Below are 17,346 nucleotides of genomic sequence, written 5' to 3' on the forward strand. Positions count from 1 at the left end.
TTACCTTCTAGTCCAGTCTGGTGTATAAGTGGCCAGCGCCTTATTCAAGGTTGACAAACTGGTAACGTCAGAACGCCCACTCGCCGGCTGACTGACAGGGTTGGTCGCGGCTCCGTCTGAAGTGCCGCCTTCTGAAGCATTGGGGATCGACGGCGTCCGGTGCCTGAGATTAAGTGAAACAAAAGGGATGTTGTGGGCCGACTCCATGAGCAAAGCCTGAACGACGCAGCTTCTGCCGTCGAACCCTTTTGGCAGGCACCACGTGCGAGTTCTATGACGGAGGGGGGAAGGGGACGCACCAAAAAGGTTGACCAGCACCTCATGCAGTTGGACGGCGGCCGTTCCCGCCCAGAGGCTCAGCGGGCTTGGTCACTCGATGTAGGGCATGTGGGTGATTCCTTCGTCTGATTTCCTCATTGCTGGCGAGAGAAGGGTGCTTGCTTGTTGTGGCAGAAACGGAGGCGGCACACCACCTTCGAGGGCACTGTGGTCCCGACGTAGAAGATACACCACCACTCGGGTTGGCCATGACGCAGTTGGTCGACAGATGTGACTTCTTGGTTTGAGCTTACAGGATCTGGCAAGAATGACTGCATGAACCCTGTGTCCCTGCACACCCACCAGATCTTCATAGTTTGCATGGCCTCACTATGGACCAGAGGCAAACATAGAACATTCGATGGAATGAGCGCCATTCCATGGGTAGTTGGCAGAAGTCCCTTCTTTCTGCCGTTCTAGGCAATGTGCAAGTTGATGTGTAAACCGCCCACGGAAACTTTTGAGCCAGGGAACAATAAGGCTCGGTATCTTGGGTTTCGTTTCGGCGGACCGTCTGGCATTATGCGACGCCTAGTCTGTCATGCAGGAGCCTCCTACTGTGCCCATATACCGAGACATGTCCCGACATTGGACGCAAAGTCCAGTCTGTTTACCGTCGCCCATCTTTCCTCCGAATATTCCAACATGAGCTGAGGGGCCCTGGTGGTGCGCTCTACAGATGATCGAGTAGCTTTTGGCTGCCACTGACTCTCCCGGGCATGGGTTGGCCAGGTCTGTTAGGGTAGGAAGATGAAGGATGAAGCATTGTCCAAAGACTCAACGTAGCAATCGGCAGGAGTTTGGCCACAAAACCCCAAGATTCGGTGTGGCGGCTTTGCCTTGATCGATATGAGTCGATCAAAGACGCCATGGCGCCTGGAGGTTGTTAAAGACGGAAGACACTGACGCCGACGTGACCATGCGTCGAACAACGGGACAAGCCAGGGGAGTAAGCTTTGGAAGGGTCAACGAGGCCCAGAACAAGCCGTCGATCGACGAGCGGTTCGTACTTTGCCTCGTCAAAGTCTGATAGTTTATCATGTTGCCCTCGCTTCTCGTTCACAAATGGCGCATTGTCTGGCGGGCGGCATGGGCTGTTGCGTCCCGCGTCGACTGGAAGCTGGCGGCAGAATGGACTGGGGAGATTTTGGCATGGAAGCCTGCGGGAGACGCAGGGCGAACAACCTTGGTGCCTGCCTCAGAATCTGAGACGGCGAAGCGCCCGTGTCACAGAATCGCCTGTTGTTAGCCACTTGCCTCAAGATTCCCTCATCTGAACGAATGAATACCTCACACCTCAATCACTGTTAACGACGGCATCACGGCAGGTATCACGCGCGATATACTTCGGCCAAAGGCACAGATGGAAGAGGCTCTGGGCGGCGGTCATCTTGTAGGCGACATGGTTTCGCTCCCACCTTCTCCCACATCTCTGACGGCTTCTTTCTACTGGTAGAGCACGGCCAAAGCTTGGACAGCCTGAAATAGCCCGGGGTAGCGATGCTAGCGCCCGACAATACATGGTTGCGGCGGAAGGCTAGCTGTCTTGGTCAGCGGAACGGTTCGGTTTCGACTTTCGATCCAGAACATGGCCGTCGCCTTGGTGGTCGTCGGCGCCGGGGGTTTGTTCTCGCATTTCCGATACGCCTGAATTTCTCGACATTGATATCGACAAGGACAGGTTATTGGAACCAAGTCGAGCGACGCAGCCCGAGTCTTTCTGCTTTGGCTTCCGACGGTTCAATGGGCGAAAACTGTGGAAGCTCAGAACGTCAGAGAAACGGTGCAGTATTAACGAGGAAGATGGCAAATGAATGCTTACCGCCGATTGACGTGGAGCACCGCGCTGGCCGCATGTATCTGCTACGCGGGGTATCCACGGTTCTCAAATCGCTACAGTAGCTGCTTGGGACTTATCGACGGCAGAGTGGATGCTTGTAATTGCAGTGTAGGGATACGACCGACAACGGCGTTGCGTAGACCCCTGGGCCCTGGATACCGAGAGAGTTTCTGGTGCCCCAACCCGACAAGGGGGCTTGAATTCACGATGTTTTGCCTTTGCGTCGTCCGTTTGACCACGGAGTCTGGGACCGCTCGCCAGCTTGCAGGAGTCTGCTTGGAAGCCCACGGGAAGATAAGCTTGAGAACCCCCTAACAATGGAGACCTCGAGGCTTCGTACGGACAGGAGACGCAGAGTCCACAGAGTCAATGGGAACAAAAAACTGGCTGGCTAATTCGGATCTTCAAAACAGATAATTGGTGGAGTGGTGATCGGACCAGCATCTCTGAGCGGCGGGGTCCAGACAAGCAGCACCCAGCAGATTTGCTGCCAGATATCAATGGTTTCCCTTAAAAGGCGTAAGCGGGTTTGAATGCCGAAATGATAAGTCGGGCCCGCCGTGGAAGCACGCGATTGCGTGCAGTCGATTGTAGATAAGCCGTATTAGAATCAACCAGGACCTGACTAGAATGTGATGAATTGAGTTTTTTTCCCTCTCTCTTTCCTCGTCGGTGTGATATCGGTCGTAATTTGGGAAATTATATGTGACATGGTCGTCGTTCGTTGGTTAGAGGTTCGGGTCGGGTGTGCGTGCTGCTGCTAAATTGACATTAGCGGACTCGGTCCCGGCTTCCTGGGGCCAGACTAGTGGATGTGAACCTTAGCTACTGTCGTTTGTGCCTGGCTTGGGGACAAAGGATCCATTGGCTGTTTTGTGTGTATTCGTCCCGTCTGTATCAGTATTCCACGTATCAAAAGGTACTTTATGTTTCCACGGATAGCTTGTCTGGTGCGTGAAAGAAGTTAGGTAGGCAGGGCGTGCCTACAGCGTAAGGTATTGCGTTGAAGCCTAATGGCATTCAATGTTTCTCGTCAAAGAGGACCAGACTTCCGTAAACACAAGGGCATTGTTCTGTCGAGCTCGGAGAAACTGTCCTTTTGGGAAAACCACGCAGTCGCGGCGGCATGTCTTGGGAAGAGAGAGGTGGAATGGTGTGGCTGCCGGGGGACTGTTGGACACGCGTTGAGGAACAAAGAATAAGGTACCTTACCTTCCGTCTCGCGCTAACCTAAGATCGATACATTGTCGAGGTACCTGCCATTTGGGGTGCCTGCCCCCCATCGATATTGGGGCAACCTGCGCTGCATCACGGCGGCGGGGAAAGGATATTGATTCGAACCAACGAGTTAGCGAGCACAGCACCCGCTGCAGAGAGCCACTTGGGGGTATTTGTATTCCAGGCTCTGATGCAGGCTGTCTCCGTTTCTCTCGTACTCCAATCTCGTCGCCCTCGTTCTGACCCTGTCATGCGGCTTGCGGCTTGCGGTGGGCCTGTCTGCCTCTCGACTCTCTGCCAATCTGCATTGCTTGGTGCCTCACTGCCTGCAAGTGCCAGGTGGGCTGTGTACTTTGACTTGCTCTGAGATTCTTGTAAAAGGTACGTGCTTGTCTCTCCATCGCGCTACAATAAGTCCAAAATCAACACCGGGGTGCAGATAAGATTAGACAGCAGTACTGACGAGCGACGCATTTTGCCCTCAAGGCACACAATCGATCAACGCTACCTTACCTCATGTACAGAGACTATCAGCGAAATGTATTGTAAGAAGTCATGATCGACAACCAGCCTCGCATAGCAGGCCATGCAAATGAAGCTGGCTGGTTGCAATTCTAATCAGAGGCAATTGGATTAATAGGCATGTCGACTGCAGCTTGGCCAGCGCCCCAGCCACATCCAGCTGCGCAACCTGCCCTAAGATACGCCTCCCGTTGGAGCACTGGGATCCTGCACCAACCGGGGCTATCTATCTTGGGAACTTGTCTCCAAAGCAGTCGGGCTGTTGTGCCAAATGTCCTTCTCGCCACAACCCCCCTCCTAGGCTTGACCACACCCCCCTGCTCCCGAACCCCTTGGCTCCCCTGCCGTGTGGCCCAAAACTGCCCACTCCTTAGGTACCTTAGGTACTGCACCCACGGTCCCAATCCACTTTTCCATCTTCGCTCCCTCCACACAAGTAGCCCACTCTCCCACTTGCCCGCCCACATCGTCCTTCCTCCCCAGATCATTCGTACCTTTGTCTCCTTCTCCCTCTTCCCTTCTCCAGGTCGAACAGGAGGAACTCGATCCTATTCACATCGCACAACCTCAACCAACTTCCTGAATGCACACTTGCACATAGGACACGACAAATCTTTACGACTTACTCCCATCTTCGTCCGATTCGATTTGATTCAAAGCCGTCGACCGAAATACCGCCTCCTTGCGACCTTACTTTAGGACCAATACAAGAACCCGTCAGGACACCGACTGAGCAGACTTGGGGACAATTGAGCAAGAGTGTTGGCAAGAAAGAAAGAGTCAGGAATCTATCGCATTACGCTCTCATCGGCACTTCGTTACGCTCATTCATGTCACTATTTCCGACCACGACTTTTGTCAACCAGTAGACGATGCCGCGCAACGACTTCATCTTACACTAGCCCACCCCGAACGCTTCTCGACGACACCCGGAAATCTCGGGCGCAACTCACCCTCTCAGTCGCCGCGTCTTGACGACGCCGGCTCGCTGGGTATCCCTACAGAAGCAGGTTTCTTCGAAGATAAACCGCCATCATGTTGCGACCGGCGACTCCCATGTCGGTGCTGCTCTTTGCGGCCTTCGCATTGCTTCTGCTGTCTACCCTATCGACCCCGATTATCAAGGCCATTCCGCTGGGCAGTTTTAAGGGAGCCAACTTTGGAGTCTTTGGAGTGTGTAAGGCAAACGGCGCTTGCGAAGGTCCTGAGATTGGCTATGACACGAGTAAGTAGTTCGACGTGGTGTACTGCTGACCCCCGAAATGGACCGTGGCTGACACTCTATAGCACGAGTTTTTGGAGCTGCGGACAGCAAGGGGGCCTTTGATCTTCCAGACTCTGCCCGAAACACCCTCTCCGCCATCTTGATCGTACATCCTGTCGCGGCTCTTGCGACCCTCATCATGTTTATCATGGCCGCCGTCGCTCACCTTCACTCACCCTCTCACTCAGCGAGATATCTTCTCGCCCTCTTCATCTTCTCCTTCATCGATTTCCTCATCTGTCTACTGGCCTTCCTCGTTGATGTTCTCCTCTTCGTCCCTCACATGGCATGGGGCTCATACATCGTTCTTGCTGCTACTATCCTCGTTGGAATGAGTGGTCTGGTCTCTTGTGCCATGCGCCGCATGCTGGTTAGCAGAAAGGCTAGGAAGAAGAGGATCGCTGAGAACGCCGAGATGAGCGGAGAGAACTACTACAACCGCGAAGCCCAGGTGAAGACTTCTGCATCAGTCGCCTCTCAGCCTGCTTTTCCCGTTGTCAGCGGTGGAAACGGCATTGACAAAATGCCGACTTTTGCCTCATTTGAATCTCAGAAGAAGGATGACCAGGTCAGCGATGAACGCATCCCTCTCACAGCAAGAAGTCCCGTCAATGGCTCTCAAGGCGTCATGACCGCAAGTGATGCTCCTCCTTCACGATCTGGCTCTGCTCCGCCGATCCAGAGAGATCCTTACGGAAACCCGATGCCGCCTCAAGATGGTTTTGGACCAAGGAGAGGGCCCTCGCAAGAACGCATGAGAGGCAGAGGCGGCATGCCTCCTGCAGGATTCAGAGGACGCGGTGGTGGTTATGGTGGCAGAGGTGGATACAATGGCTACGGCCCTCCGCCTCCAGGAAGAGGCGGCTATGGGCCTCCCGGGCGAGGAGGTTACGGTGGCCCCCCTCCCGGCGGTCGAGGCGGATATGGACCGCCACCGCCTCGGGGCGGTTTTGCACCAAACGGTATGAGAGGAGGCCGCCCACCTCCGCCGGGCTATCAGCCCGGGCCTGGCGGTCCCGGTGGTCCTGGACCTTACGATCGTCGACCCAACCCAGCCAACGGCTATGGCGGCCCCCCTCCCGGTGGCCCCTACGGAAGTCGTCCTATGGACATGGCTCCAAGTTACACCGGTGCGAACAACAGCACAAACCCATCCCTCCCATCTATCCCTCAGCAACAGCAGGGATATGAAGCCTACAACCCTGATCGTCAGAGCTTGCCGAGAGCTGAATCACCACCGCCTCTCCCTGGCCATGATGGACCCCCGCCGGTCGGTCACGCCGTTGAGATGGACGCATCTACAGGAAGCCCCGCCCAATCACCTCCGGGCTTCGGTCAGTTCCGTGACAGTGACGCTGACATCGCTGGCATGGTCGGACTTCAGCAGCAACAAAGCGGTGAAAACAGATCCCACCCGCAGCGACATGACACGTACATGAGTGAGGCAAGCAGGTACAGCCAAGACGAGTAAGTCCCTTGAACCTTGAAACTTTGAGAGAGAGCTATGCTGACCCGGAAAATTTAGTGCCTATGTCCCGCCTCGTCAGGCTTGGAACCAGAACCAGAGCTCATCGCGCACGGCGTCTCCGCTGCAACAGCAACACTCTGCTGAGATGCTTAATCGAAGCTCGCCTGCGCCAGCAGCCAGTGACTATTACGAAGATGTCGATCCGCGCTTCGCGGACGCGCCAGCACCGGCACCGGCTCCCAGAGCAGGTCCCCCGCCTGGCCTTCAGGTACCTCTACCCGCGCCCAATATGTATGATGACGCTCATGCGGATGCCGGTGCACGTAGTCCTGGCGCCGAGTCTGATCTCTCCAACTTTACCTCGATATCCCAGAGAGGGGTTAACCCGAGGTGGAATCCTGCGCCGCCTATGCCAGGTTATGGTCAGCCGATGCCGCCTCGACGGCCCGTCCAACAGCGACGGCAAGACATGCTGTTGAACAACAATCCCGACTTTGAGCTTCCTGGCAGTCGGTTCGGTCCCCCATCCAGAGCAGGAGGCACCGGCATGATACCCGGCAGTGCATACCCGCAAGGCCTCTAATTACAATTTCCTCCCGTCACTCGACTGTAATTGGTTCTTTTCCGTCAGTCGAGTCAATTCGCCAAGTATATAAACCAATCTTGGGATGCCTGGCATTTCATTTCTCAACCTTCCTTGAACAACACGAGTCGCAATTTTCGAGTCTCAGCACAGGCTCATGATGTTTTCACAGTCATGTCCTTCAGCCGATACCCCAAGCAACATTCAATTCTCGTCCGCCCAGTACATACATCGGACTCGTGGATTCCTTTGAAACGGGCATTCTCTTTTTTTCAATGCTCCATTGCGTCGAAGCAGGGTGGATACAGAGGTGTTTCAACTCTAGCATTCACCAAAACTTGTCCCGAGTCGCCTCTTACAAACGCACGGGCCTTTTGGCCCTTTTTCCTTTTCTAGATGATTCAGGGGTTGCACTCCATGGCTCATCGATACCGTTGCCTACTAGGGCAGCCAACTCTTGGATCATTTCTGATTTCTCAAGCTCGACGATCCAACAAAACATGTGGGATATGATAGAACCCTGTTGAAGCATGTGTAGGTTATCTGGTCGCGGTTGATTACGACCTTTTTTGATGAGCGGTTTCATGGCGGAGTGTGTGGATATGATTGAAGCAAATGGTTCAAGCTCGTCGGCTAGGCTCTTGAACTGCCCTTCAACTATCCTGCATGTGACGAGGAAGATACGGGTTGAGGAAAGCTGAGTTTCGTCGCGGTTGGCGGTTGACCCGCGTCGTTCGCTGCCAGTGCGTGCAAGACCAGAGTACCACAGGAAGGGTGGTTGCAGAGAGAATACAAGAGATGACACTATTCTTTTACGCTATCCCATGAACAGTGACCTCCATTTATGTCTCCCGTCAACGCCGCATGACAAATCTGTCACTGGTGAGAATTGTAGTAACTTGGATAAGCCAGTGTAATTGAAGGCTCTCGGAGTTTGGCTCACAACCGGCCTAGTCATCCGGAGCATCCTGGAGAGCTGATCTCCAGCTCCCTTATTCACATGGTAGGCCTTGGCAGTTCTTTGCTGATCAAGCTTACAAGCAAATACGGGCCGAATCAGTTAGCGTTTGGACCGGATCACAATGACTTTTCATGCGTGCTACCAGCGGATAGGGCTGCCAGGCGTCCCTCAAGATCTGCACATCAGGCCATCTTACGGACGCAGGCGGCCGTGATAGAGTTTAGAGGGGGATCAAGAGGCAACAAACACCCGAGATCAAGATGGTCTAGACTGAAACACTTCCCAGCTCGAATGGCTACCTATGGCCCGCATCACCTTAAGCCTTTTGACCTAATCTGTCAATAGGTGCGGTGCGACGGAGAGAGCGAGGGCGGGGAGGCGGGAACCGATGGGCGCCTCCTATCCACACGTCGGACGCCTAGCGGGATGGTATCGATGCTGCTTGATTAGGTTTAGCCTTGTGGTGCAAGTGAGAGGTAGGCAAGCCGAAGCTGGAGATGGGTCGTGGTGGATGTCAAGGTACCTACGCGGGGCTAAGGCAACCTGTCAGGAGGGGAGGTTGAAGCCCTAGGTTGGTGACACGAGAACCCAGAAGGAGGAGAACAAGCCACCCCCAACCTTAATTCTTGACTCCTTATTCGGGCATAGAAGATTCAGTTGAGATTCTCTAGTCAGACAAGCAGGTAAGGCAAGCTAGATGGAGCGACAACCAAATGCAGCGGTTTTGACTTCGGAGGTCCTTTTGGTTTCTCATTTCGAGGATCCTTCTTTCGACGTTTCAATACCTAGCGTAGATCCCGTGGCGTAATCTGCGAGACGATTGGCTGGGGATTCTTGATATTCGAGAGAGAGACGGAATGGAGAAAGCTTTTCCCAACTCTGCTTAACGCGGGGATGGCAAGAGAGAGAGAGATATTCTTGCTCGCTCATTGGGCCGGGGAACGAAGGAAGGAGGAGGGAATAGGGGGCGATCGGGGATTGTGTAACCCGAGGCTGGGAACCTTTGATCGTTGCGTTCTATGGAGATTGTGGCTGTTGTTGCATATGCGAACTCTTTTGTATGTTTCGTTGGAGCGTTGAAGTTTTGGTCAGTTTGTAGGTAGGGCGGCAGCGGTTTTTGCCGTTGGCAATAGTGGATGGAATAGGAGGGGGGGTTAGATTTCTTGATGCGCTTAGGTTACTTTCTTGCCCATGGGTCCAATGGGAAGAGACGCACCCATTCATGGTGGGAAGAGAGATGATGACAAGTCGCAGGCTGCGGGCCATCAGGGGTGGAGGATGGATCGAGGACATCTAGGTCAACAGGCTGAAAAGCTTCTTTGAATATAAGACTCGAGTACCTCGCATGCCTTGTCGGAGAGATGAATCAAAGTCGACTATGACTTTGGTATCATTTCGTCCTAACAACTTTTTCGTCGGAATATTCACATTCACTCTCATCCTTAATCCGTCTTTGTCCCATATTCCGACTCCGGACGACAACATGTATGCCACCGGTATTGTGCGTTCTCCCAAGCACCTCATCGACAGAATGAACCTTGAAAAGCATGACCACTACGTCGTCTGCTTTGCCACTATCACACGCAATAGCCCCGGGCATCCATCCAACAGAACGACGGCGACCGAAGGGGATGTGTGTCGATATCACCTGTGGGTGTTCGACGCTCCGCCGCTTGTCCTCCCTGCGCTTGAGGAAGACCTTATCGTTCTGAATGGTCCTAGCAACATCAAGATCAGATTGAGTGGCTTCGAGAAAGGAGTCCCGACAGGATGGTTGGAGAGGATTACCGATAACCTAAGAGCTCGCATACAGGCTTCTTACTAGGTAGGTACTGATATGCTCTTCTCCTTATTCCGCATTGGCTAGGCAGGGCGGCGGCTGGGACTTTGACTTTCCCAACGGGTTGCCTTGCAACCTTGCTGGCGATGTCTTCCTTGGCGTCAAGTTTCCTTGGTTGCTCTGCTGCGGAAGAGACCGAAGAGAGCGAGGCTGAGATGGAGGGACTGTCCTGGAGGTTTTTTACGCGACTCCTGCCTCACTCTCCCTTCGCTGTCTTTGTCTTACCTGGCCATCTGCGTATATCTATTTCTGAGGCGGAAGGAAGTAGCGCCTTGAGTTGGCTCATCGCCTCGGCGAGGCTCATGCCTTCCCGCTTCACCTTCAATTCACCTGCAACGCTGCCTGCACCTCCCACCCGCGCCTCGTTCCTCCCCGGTCTGGTAAAAATCCACGAGCGCGCCTTCCATCCGACATTCAGACCGCGACCTTCCACTCAGGTCCCCTACGCACCCAAAGTTCCTGCCTTCCACAGCATCAACCCCGGGCACCTCCTCTTGACCCTTCATCCCCTCCTCCTCTCGTCTTCCCTCCATCTATCCTCCGAACCATCAATTCGCCCCCTTCAACTTGCAAATTTCGTCAACATCCGCTGTGTCACAGCTTCACCCCCGTCTCAACTTCCAGACGAGATGACCTGAGGCTGCTACATCTAAAGCAGTTGGCACCATCCTTTTCTTGATTCCTTCCTCAGTCTCATCATCAATCGTTCCTTCATCCGCCACAGCAGCAGCAGCACCACAGCACTCCTTTGGATGCTCCCCGTCTGAGCCATATTCTCCCCGACTGGATCAACAGCAGAGCACATCGTCTTTGGCCAACGCTTATCCATATCAGGGTTCCCGATTTTTGTTGGATGCTTCCAAGTATTGCGGATGCCTCTGAATCTCAACATGGACCATCTATCTTCCTCCTCGTCGTCGGCGGCGGGCACTACGACCTATACCCGGCAATCTGTCAGCACCTTCCAACAGGATGTTCCTAAGCAAACCTACACGACCGCTGGTACCATCTACAACCCCAGCAGCGCTCAGCCGCTCCAGCCTCCTGTCCGTCGCGGCCGCACTCTCAAGTGGCCTCCCCCAGGAGTTGCTGCCTCGGAGCTGTCCCTCTTTCCCAAGTCAGTCCTTGCTGGCTTGCCTATCAAGTCACAGAATCTCGTCACCACGCCCACCAGTCCTCGCCCACCTCAAATCCCCAAATACTCGCCTCTTCAGCAGAACTACGACCGCGCTGTCAGCCCCCTCACCGAGAATAGCCTTGAGTCTCCGAATGAATTGGACGGTCAAAGACTTTCATCTTCATCTCTCATGTCGTCTTACAACATGGATAGCAACCAAACCTCGCCGGTTGCTGCCGTCATACCCACTTCTGTCGTGAACAAGCATGCCGATGCCAACTCGAGCGACGATGAAGATGATGAGAGCTTTGGCGAGAACCCTCTCCGGGGCCTGACTGTCAAGTCTCTCCACAACCTGGCCTCGTACCCCAACCCGAACCAGAAGAGAGCTCAGAGGGCGCTTCTTCGTGCTCGGCCGGGTGCCACGCCGGCTCCCTCTGCTGGCAACATCAGCCGCACGGCCACCCCGTCTTACGGAGCCCAGGCCTTTGAGGGTTTCGATATAGGAAATGACGGCTCACATTCTCCTGGTCTGTTTCGTTCTGCCAAGACTGACCCGAACGAAATCCTCAAGATGAAAGCCGATAGATCGGTCCATGACCTTGATAACTCCTGGCGCATCAACTGCACAACTCCGCCCCCGGGTCTCTTCCCAGCTGCCAACATCCAGAGAAATCTTTCGCATGCAGCGTACAAGTCTACTCTTGCAACTGGCCCAGGTGCCCCTCGCCCCTTGACTGCAGGCCCTCCCGGCCAGCGACAGTATCGAACTTCGACGTTTGAAACTACAATCAAGGCCCTCAACAACGGCCTCAAAGAGATGCCAGTCGACGGACCCATGTTCGACGATGCTCACCAGGCACCCCCGTGCCTACAGAAGAACATGACGCTCGATGCTTTGAGGTTCTCGGGCACAGAGACACCCTCTCATCTTACAAGCAAGCTCCCTTCCCTTCTCTGCGGCTCGACGCCCGACACAGACGACTGCTACCAAGACGCCGTCGATGAGTCGAGAAACCTGTCTGATGTGGACATGGAGAAGATTCTGGAGTACATCAAGCTTGGACAGAATATGAACGAAGCCACGAGCCGTGCTCAGGCTGCATCCGCCATGCCCATAGTGTCTGGTGATGACTGGCAAGCCGATCACCCCAAGGCCGCTCGGCCTCCCTGGACGAACGGTACGTGGGCCATCACAGTAGATGCGCTCCGGAAACGCAACGAGAGAACCAGCCAGCTATTTTATGCAGGCACGGGTGCGCTTGGCAAATCGATGGAATCTGTTGCCCAGGATTCAGAATTCCGCAGTTTCAAGCGCCAGGTTGGTGTCATTGGTGACCGACGACCCAAGGTCAAGCCTGAGAAGGTTGAGTACCCGCCCATTTCGGTTCACCAGGTGAGCAACATGCCGGCCCCGGAGGCAGCAGCGCCCCTCATCACTTTGGCCTACTCTGCGCTGGTGAACCACGAGGAAGGAGTGCACAATCATCCTCAGTTTCATCAGTGGAAAGACCCGGAGCCACACATGGTCGACACGTCTACTCAGGGGCTCCGATCGGTGTTTGGACAGTGATGGATAGATTTCGTGGAGGTTTCCGTCAGTCAGTCATCTTCTGCTTCGTTAGCACCGTCGCTTGGATGGGGACCTGGTTTGGGCCCCTTGGTGTGGATTACCTGGGGAAACATTTTGGGATTGGGGAGGATATCTAACAGAGCAACAACCCCTACTACATAGCTTAGAGGGGACACGAAGCAAGCTGTCCGTGGGGTGTTTGCTGAATTCTGGCCATTACACAGGACAGCAAAGGTGGTCATCAGTCTTTCCCACTTTATCATTCTCAGATAGGCAACCAAAAGTTTAGGTATCTTCAAACTGCTCTCCTTTTTCTAGGAAGTTTTGTGATGACGTTGCATAATATGGAATATTGGCATCAACTGAATTCTGAAGATCAGGACTGGACATGATCGATGGATCATGTGTAATTGGACCGAAAGGGTATGTATCAATGGACACAAGCTACCCTTGAAGCCAGATAAGAAAGACGCGACGTGGAAGTGAAGTGTGGCTCCATGTCACGTGCAGAGACCCCACACCCATGTTCGCAACGCTACCCACCGGTCATCAGTAGCAGCCAACTGTCCCAATCGAAGTCACCGACGCCGACCTCAAGCAGTCCGCCAAAAAACCGCTGCCCAACATGAGCTACGGCAAGAAAGACGAAGATGCGGATTTGGGCCTGGTCAAGGTGGATAGGACCCAGGTTTTCCAAGAAGGTGAGTTTCTGGCGGAATTGCATCCCATCCTCTGCATCCCTCTGGAACCCCTTCAAGCATTGGCGGCGAGCAAGCTGGCTAAAATAGAGTGAACAGCACGACTATTCAATAGCTCCCCCATTCAGCCGCGAAGATGTCGAATCCTCCTTACCAAGATCGCCCTTCTGCTCTACACGGGCGAGAAGTTCCCCACGAACGAAGCGACGACCCTCTTCTTTGGCATCTCGAAGCTGTTCCAGAATAAAGATGCCAGCCTGCGACAGATGGTCCACCTCGTCATCAAGGAGCTGGCTCACTCGGCCGAGGATATTATCATGGTCACCAGCACCATCATGAAGGACACTGGAGGCAGCACCGATGCCATCTTCCGACCCAACGCCATCAGGGCCCTGTGCCGCATTATCGATGTACGCCGAAGCTGTGAGCTTTGCCGAAGGGAGAGGATAGTATGCTAACTAGCTATCAGGCGACCACAGTCCAGTCCATTGAGCGTGTTATGAAGACGGCAATCGTCGACAAGAACCCCTCCGTATCGTCCGCGGCCCTCATTTCCTCTTACCACCTCCTCCCGATCGCCAAGGATGTCGTCCGCCGTTGGCAGAGCGAGACTCAGGAAGCTGCAGCCTCCACCAAGTCCTCCAGCGGGTTCTCCCTGGGCTTTTCCTCTTCGAGCGGCCAATTGCCTGCCAACAATTCTACCATGCCCCAGTACCACGCCATCGGCCTGCTATACTCGATGCGCATGCACGACCGCATGGCGCTCGTCAAGATGGTGCAGCAATTCGGTGCCGCCGGCGCTGTGAAGAGCTCTGCCGCGATCGTCATGCTCGTCCGTCTGGCCGCCCAGCTCGCCGAGGAGGACCCGTCGCTCAGAAAGCCCATGATGCAGCTGCTGGATGGTTGGTTGCGCCACAAGAGCGAGATGGTCAACTTTGAGGCCGCCAAGGCAATCTGCGATATGCGAGATGTTACCGACGCCGAGGTCTCTCAGGCTGTACACGTTCTCCAGCTCTTCCTCACCTCCCCTCGTGCCGTCACCAAGTTCGCCGCTCTCCGCATCCTCCACAACTTCGCCTCCTTCAAGCCCAACGCCGTAAATGTCTGCAACCCCGACATTGAGCTCCTGATCTCCAACAGCAACCGATCCATTGCCACATTTGCCATCACCACTCTGCTCAAGACGGGTAACGAGGCTAGCGTTGATCGCTTGATGAAGCAGATTTCTGGTTTCATGTCCGAGATCACGGACGAGTTCAAGATTACTATTGTCGAGGCCATCCGCACGCTGTGCTTGAAGTTCCCCAGCAAGCAGGCTGGTATGCTTGCTTTCCTGAGTGGCATCCTCCGCGACGAGGGTGGTTACGAGTTCAAGCGCGCCGTCGTCGAGAGCATGTTTGACTTGATCAAGTTTGTTCCAGAATCCAAGGAGGATGCGCTCGCCCATCTCTGCGAGTTTATCGAGGACTGCGAGTTCACCAAGCTGGCGGTTAGAATCCTGCATCTGCTCGGTCTCGAGGGACCCAAGACTTCTCAGCCCACCAAGTATATCCGTTACATCTATAACAGGGTGGTTCTCGAGAACGCTATTGTGCGTGCTGCTGCTGTTACTGCTCTCGCTAAGTTTGGTGTCGGCCAGAAGGATCCCGAAGTCAAGCGCAGTGTCGAGGTTCTTCTTACAAGATGCTTGGATGATGTCGACGATGAAGTCAGAGATCGTGCTGCTCTCAACCTTAGACTCATGCACCAGGAGGATGAGATCTCGGAGAAGTTTGTCAAGAATGGTATGTTTGTTGTAAAGCGCCGTGAGAGAACTCTGACTGACCACTTTGCAGACAGCATGTTTTCTCTGCCGTACTTTGAGCACCAGCTCGTCATGTACGTCACGTCGGAGGACAAGTCCGCATTTGATAGTCCCTTCGATATCTCGCAGATCCCTGTCGTTACTCGCGAGCAGGCAGATGCAGAGGACCGGACGAAGAAGCTTACAGCGACTGCCCCGTCTCTCAAGCCTCCCAAGGTGGGTCCTACAAAGGCCGCTGCAGGTGGCGCAGAGGCTGCTGCATCGGCAACTGCGGCTTCTCAGCGATACGCCCAGGAATTGATGCAGATCCCCGAGATGAAGGAGTTTGGCAGCGTGCTCAAGTCATCGCCCGTTGTCGAGCTTACCGAATCAGAGATGGAGTACGTCGTTACCGTCGTGAAGCACATTTTCAAGGAGCATATTGTTTTCCAGTATGAGGTCAAGAACACGCTGGATGCGACCGTCCTTGAAAACGTCTCCATCGTTGCGACGCCTTCGGAAGAAGAGGATCTCGAGGAAGTATTCATCATCCAAGCTGACAAGCTTCCTACAAACGAGCCGGGCAAGTTGTATGTTGCTTTCAAGAAGGTCAACGGTGAGGGATCCATGCCGGTTAGCAGCATCTCCAACGTGCTCAAGTTCACGAGCAAGGAGATTGACCCCACGACAAATGAGCCGGAGGACACTGGCTACGACGACGAGTACGAGGTGGCCGAGTTTGACCTCTCAGGGAGTGACTACGTTATTCCGACGTTCGCTAGCAACTTCAACCACATCTGGGAGCAGGTGGGCGCGGCTGGCGAGGAGGCCGAAGAGACTTTGCAGCTCAGCAGCATGAAGAGCATAGCAGGTGAGTACTCGTTGCGCGAATTCGTCATGAGTCGAGCTAACAACGATACACAGAGGCAACGGAAGAACTGGCAAAGGTCTTGTCACTGCAACCCCTGGAGGGTACGGATGTGCCCGTCAACCAGACGACACATACCCTCAAGTTGCTTGGCAAGACTGTTGGCGGTGGCAAAGTGGTGGCCAACGTCCGGATGGCGTTCTCGTCCAAGTCTGGTGTGACGACCAAGATCACGGTCCGCAGCGAGGAGGAGGGCGTAGCGTCGCTTGTTGTTGCATCAGTTGCTTAAGGAAGGCAGTTGTTTGGAGTTTTGTGGGATCGATACATGGTCGGACATTCCAAGCCAAGACGCACGTACGGCAGCACAAGGAGACAAGGACTTTGATTCTAGTCCAAGGTACTCCACCCAGCAGCCGCCACCATAGTAGCTGGGGTTTGTCAAGCAGGAGTTAGAGCGCATTAGCGTGCGCGTAAAAGGACTGGCGGCTTGCGTATAAGTAGAATGAAGACATGAAAAAGCATCACGAAGCACTGGCGGGTTCATGCGTGAAGTGGGATGTGTGATGAGGAACTAAGACAGTAGTACTATAGCTCGTCTGCTGCGAGCCACCGCTGTTGCTAACGTATGGTCTTTGACGACTCGGGAGCTGTTCATGGGTAAGATGCGTAAAGAAGTAGCTCAACGCCCGAACCCTGTCAGGATCCAGCCGCATGTTCAGTTGATCGACGTAGAGCGGAGCTGGTGCTGGTGCTGAAATTGGGCTTATTAACGATTGATACTGGGGGTGCTTGAAACGTGTGGCACGGGCCATAAGGCTAATCCCCAAGAGGACTGGTTGGGCTTTTGGAACTTCTAGAGCTCGGGGGCCCGGGAAAAATGACGTTCGGTGACGGAGTTCTCTGCGTGTGCGCTCAAGCTGAGCTGTCCAAGGAAGGGTTTAAAAAAAAATTAGCTTGGTCCTTTCGGCGCGACACGGCGGCCACGCGACGTTTTCGATGTTACCACATGTCAAGTTCTCCAACCCTTTGCTCTCATTCGACCTGCTCAACGCAACTTGACTCTGTCGGTCAGGAAACCTCTTCACTTGTCACGGGAGAACCTTGACTAGCCAAAGTCTCTACAGTCTACGCGTCTCCACATGCTCTTTGGAAGCTCACACCATCGCGCATAACCTGATCCACCACCCCGCCGAAAGAGAGTCCTCGACCAACCCCGGTTTGAAGCCATCGTCACCGCTTGAGGACTGGACCGACGTACGGATACCTTTCGGACCCATACACTGGTCCTACAGC

General features: G+C 54.3%; 4 protein-coding genes across 4 annotated transcripts; all 4 read left to right on the plus strand.

The window, feature by feature from the left end:
* Window positions 1-4,933: 4,933 nt before the first annotated feature.
* Window positions 4,934-7,213, plus strand: CORC01_01227 (uncharacterized protein; the record flags this gene model as incomplete). The annotated part of the gene is made up of 3 exons (XM_022612883.1): window positions 4,934-5,123; window positions 5,186-6,629; window positions 6,688-7,213. 3 exons carry the CDS (start codon window positions 4,934-4,936, stop codon window positions 7,211-7,213), a joined length of 2,160 nt encoding a protein of 719 aa, XP_022480644.1.
* Window positions 7,214-9,657: 2,444 nt separating this feature from the next.
* Window positions 9,658-9,999, plus strand: CORC01_01228 (uncharacterized protein; the record flags this gene model as incomplete). The annotated part of the gene is made up of 1 exon (XM_022612884.1): window positions 9,658-9,999. The coding sequence occupies one exon, from the start codon at window positions 9,658-9,660 to the stop codon at window positions 9,997-9,999; it is 342 nt and encodes a 113-aa protein (XP_022480645.1).
* A 905-nt stretch (window positions 10,000-10,904) lies between these two features.
* CORC01_01229 (uncharacterized protein) lies at window positions 10,905-12,704 on the plus strand (the record flags this gene model as incomplete). Its single annotated transcript, XM_022612885.1, has 1 exon — window positions 10,905-12,704. One exon carries the CDS (start codon window positions 10,905-10,907, stop codon window positions 12,702-12,704), a length of 1,800 nt encoding a protein of 599 aa, XP_022480646.1.
* Window positions 12,705-13,329: 625 nt separating this feature from the next.
* On the plus strand, window positions 13,330-16,342 carry CORC01_01230 (uncharacterized protein; the record flags this gene model as incomplete). Its single annotated transcript, XM_022612886.1, has 5 exons — window positions 13,330-13,405; window positions 13,502-13,812; window positions 13,872-15,186; window positions 15,238-16,056; window positions 16,110-16,342. 5 exons carry the CDS (start codon window positions 13,330-13,332, stop codon window positions 16,340-16,342), a joined length of 2,754 nt encoding a protein of 917 aa, XP_022480647.1.
* Between the last annotated feature and the right edge of the window lie 1,004 nt (window positions 16,343-17,346).

The sequence above is a fragment of the Colletotrichum orchidophilum genome (genome assembly GCF_001831195.1).
Source record: "Colletotrichum orchidophilum strain IMI 309357 chromosome Unknown Scaffold_6.1, whole genome shotgun sequence".
Lineage (NCBI taxonomy): Eukaryota > Fungi > Ascomycota > Sordariomycetes > Glomerellales > Glomerellaceae > Colletotrichum > Colletotrichum orchidophilum.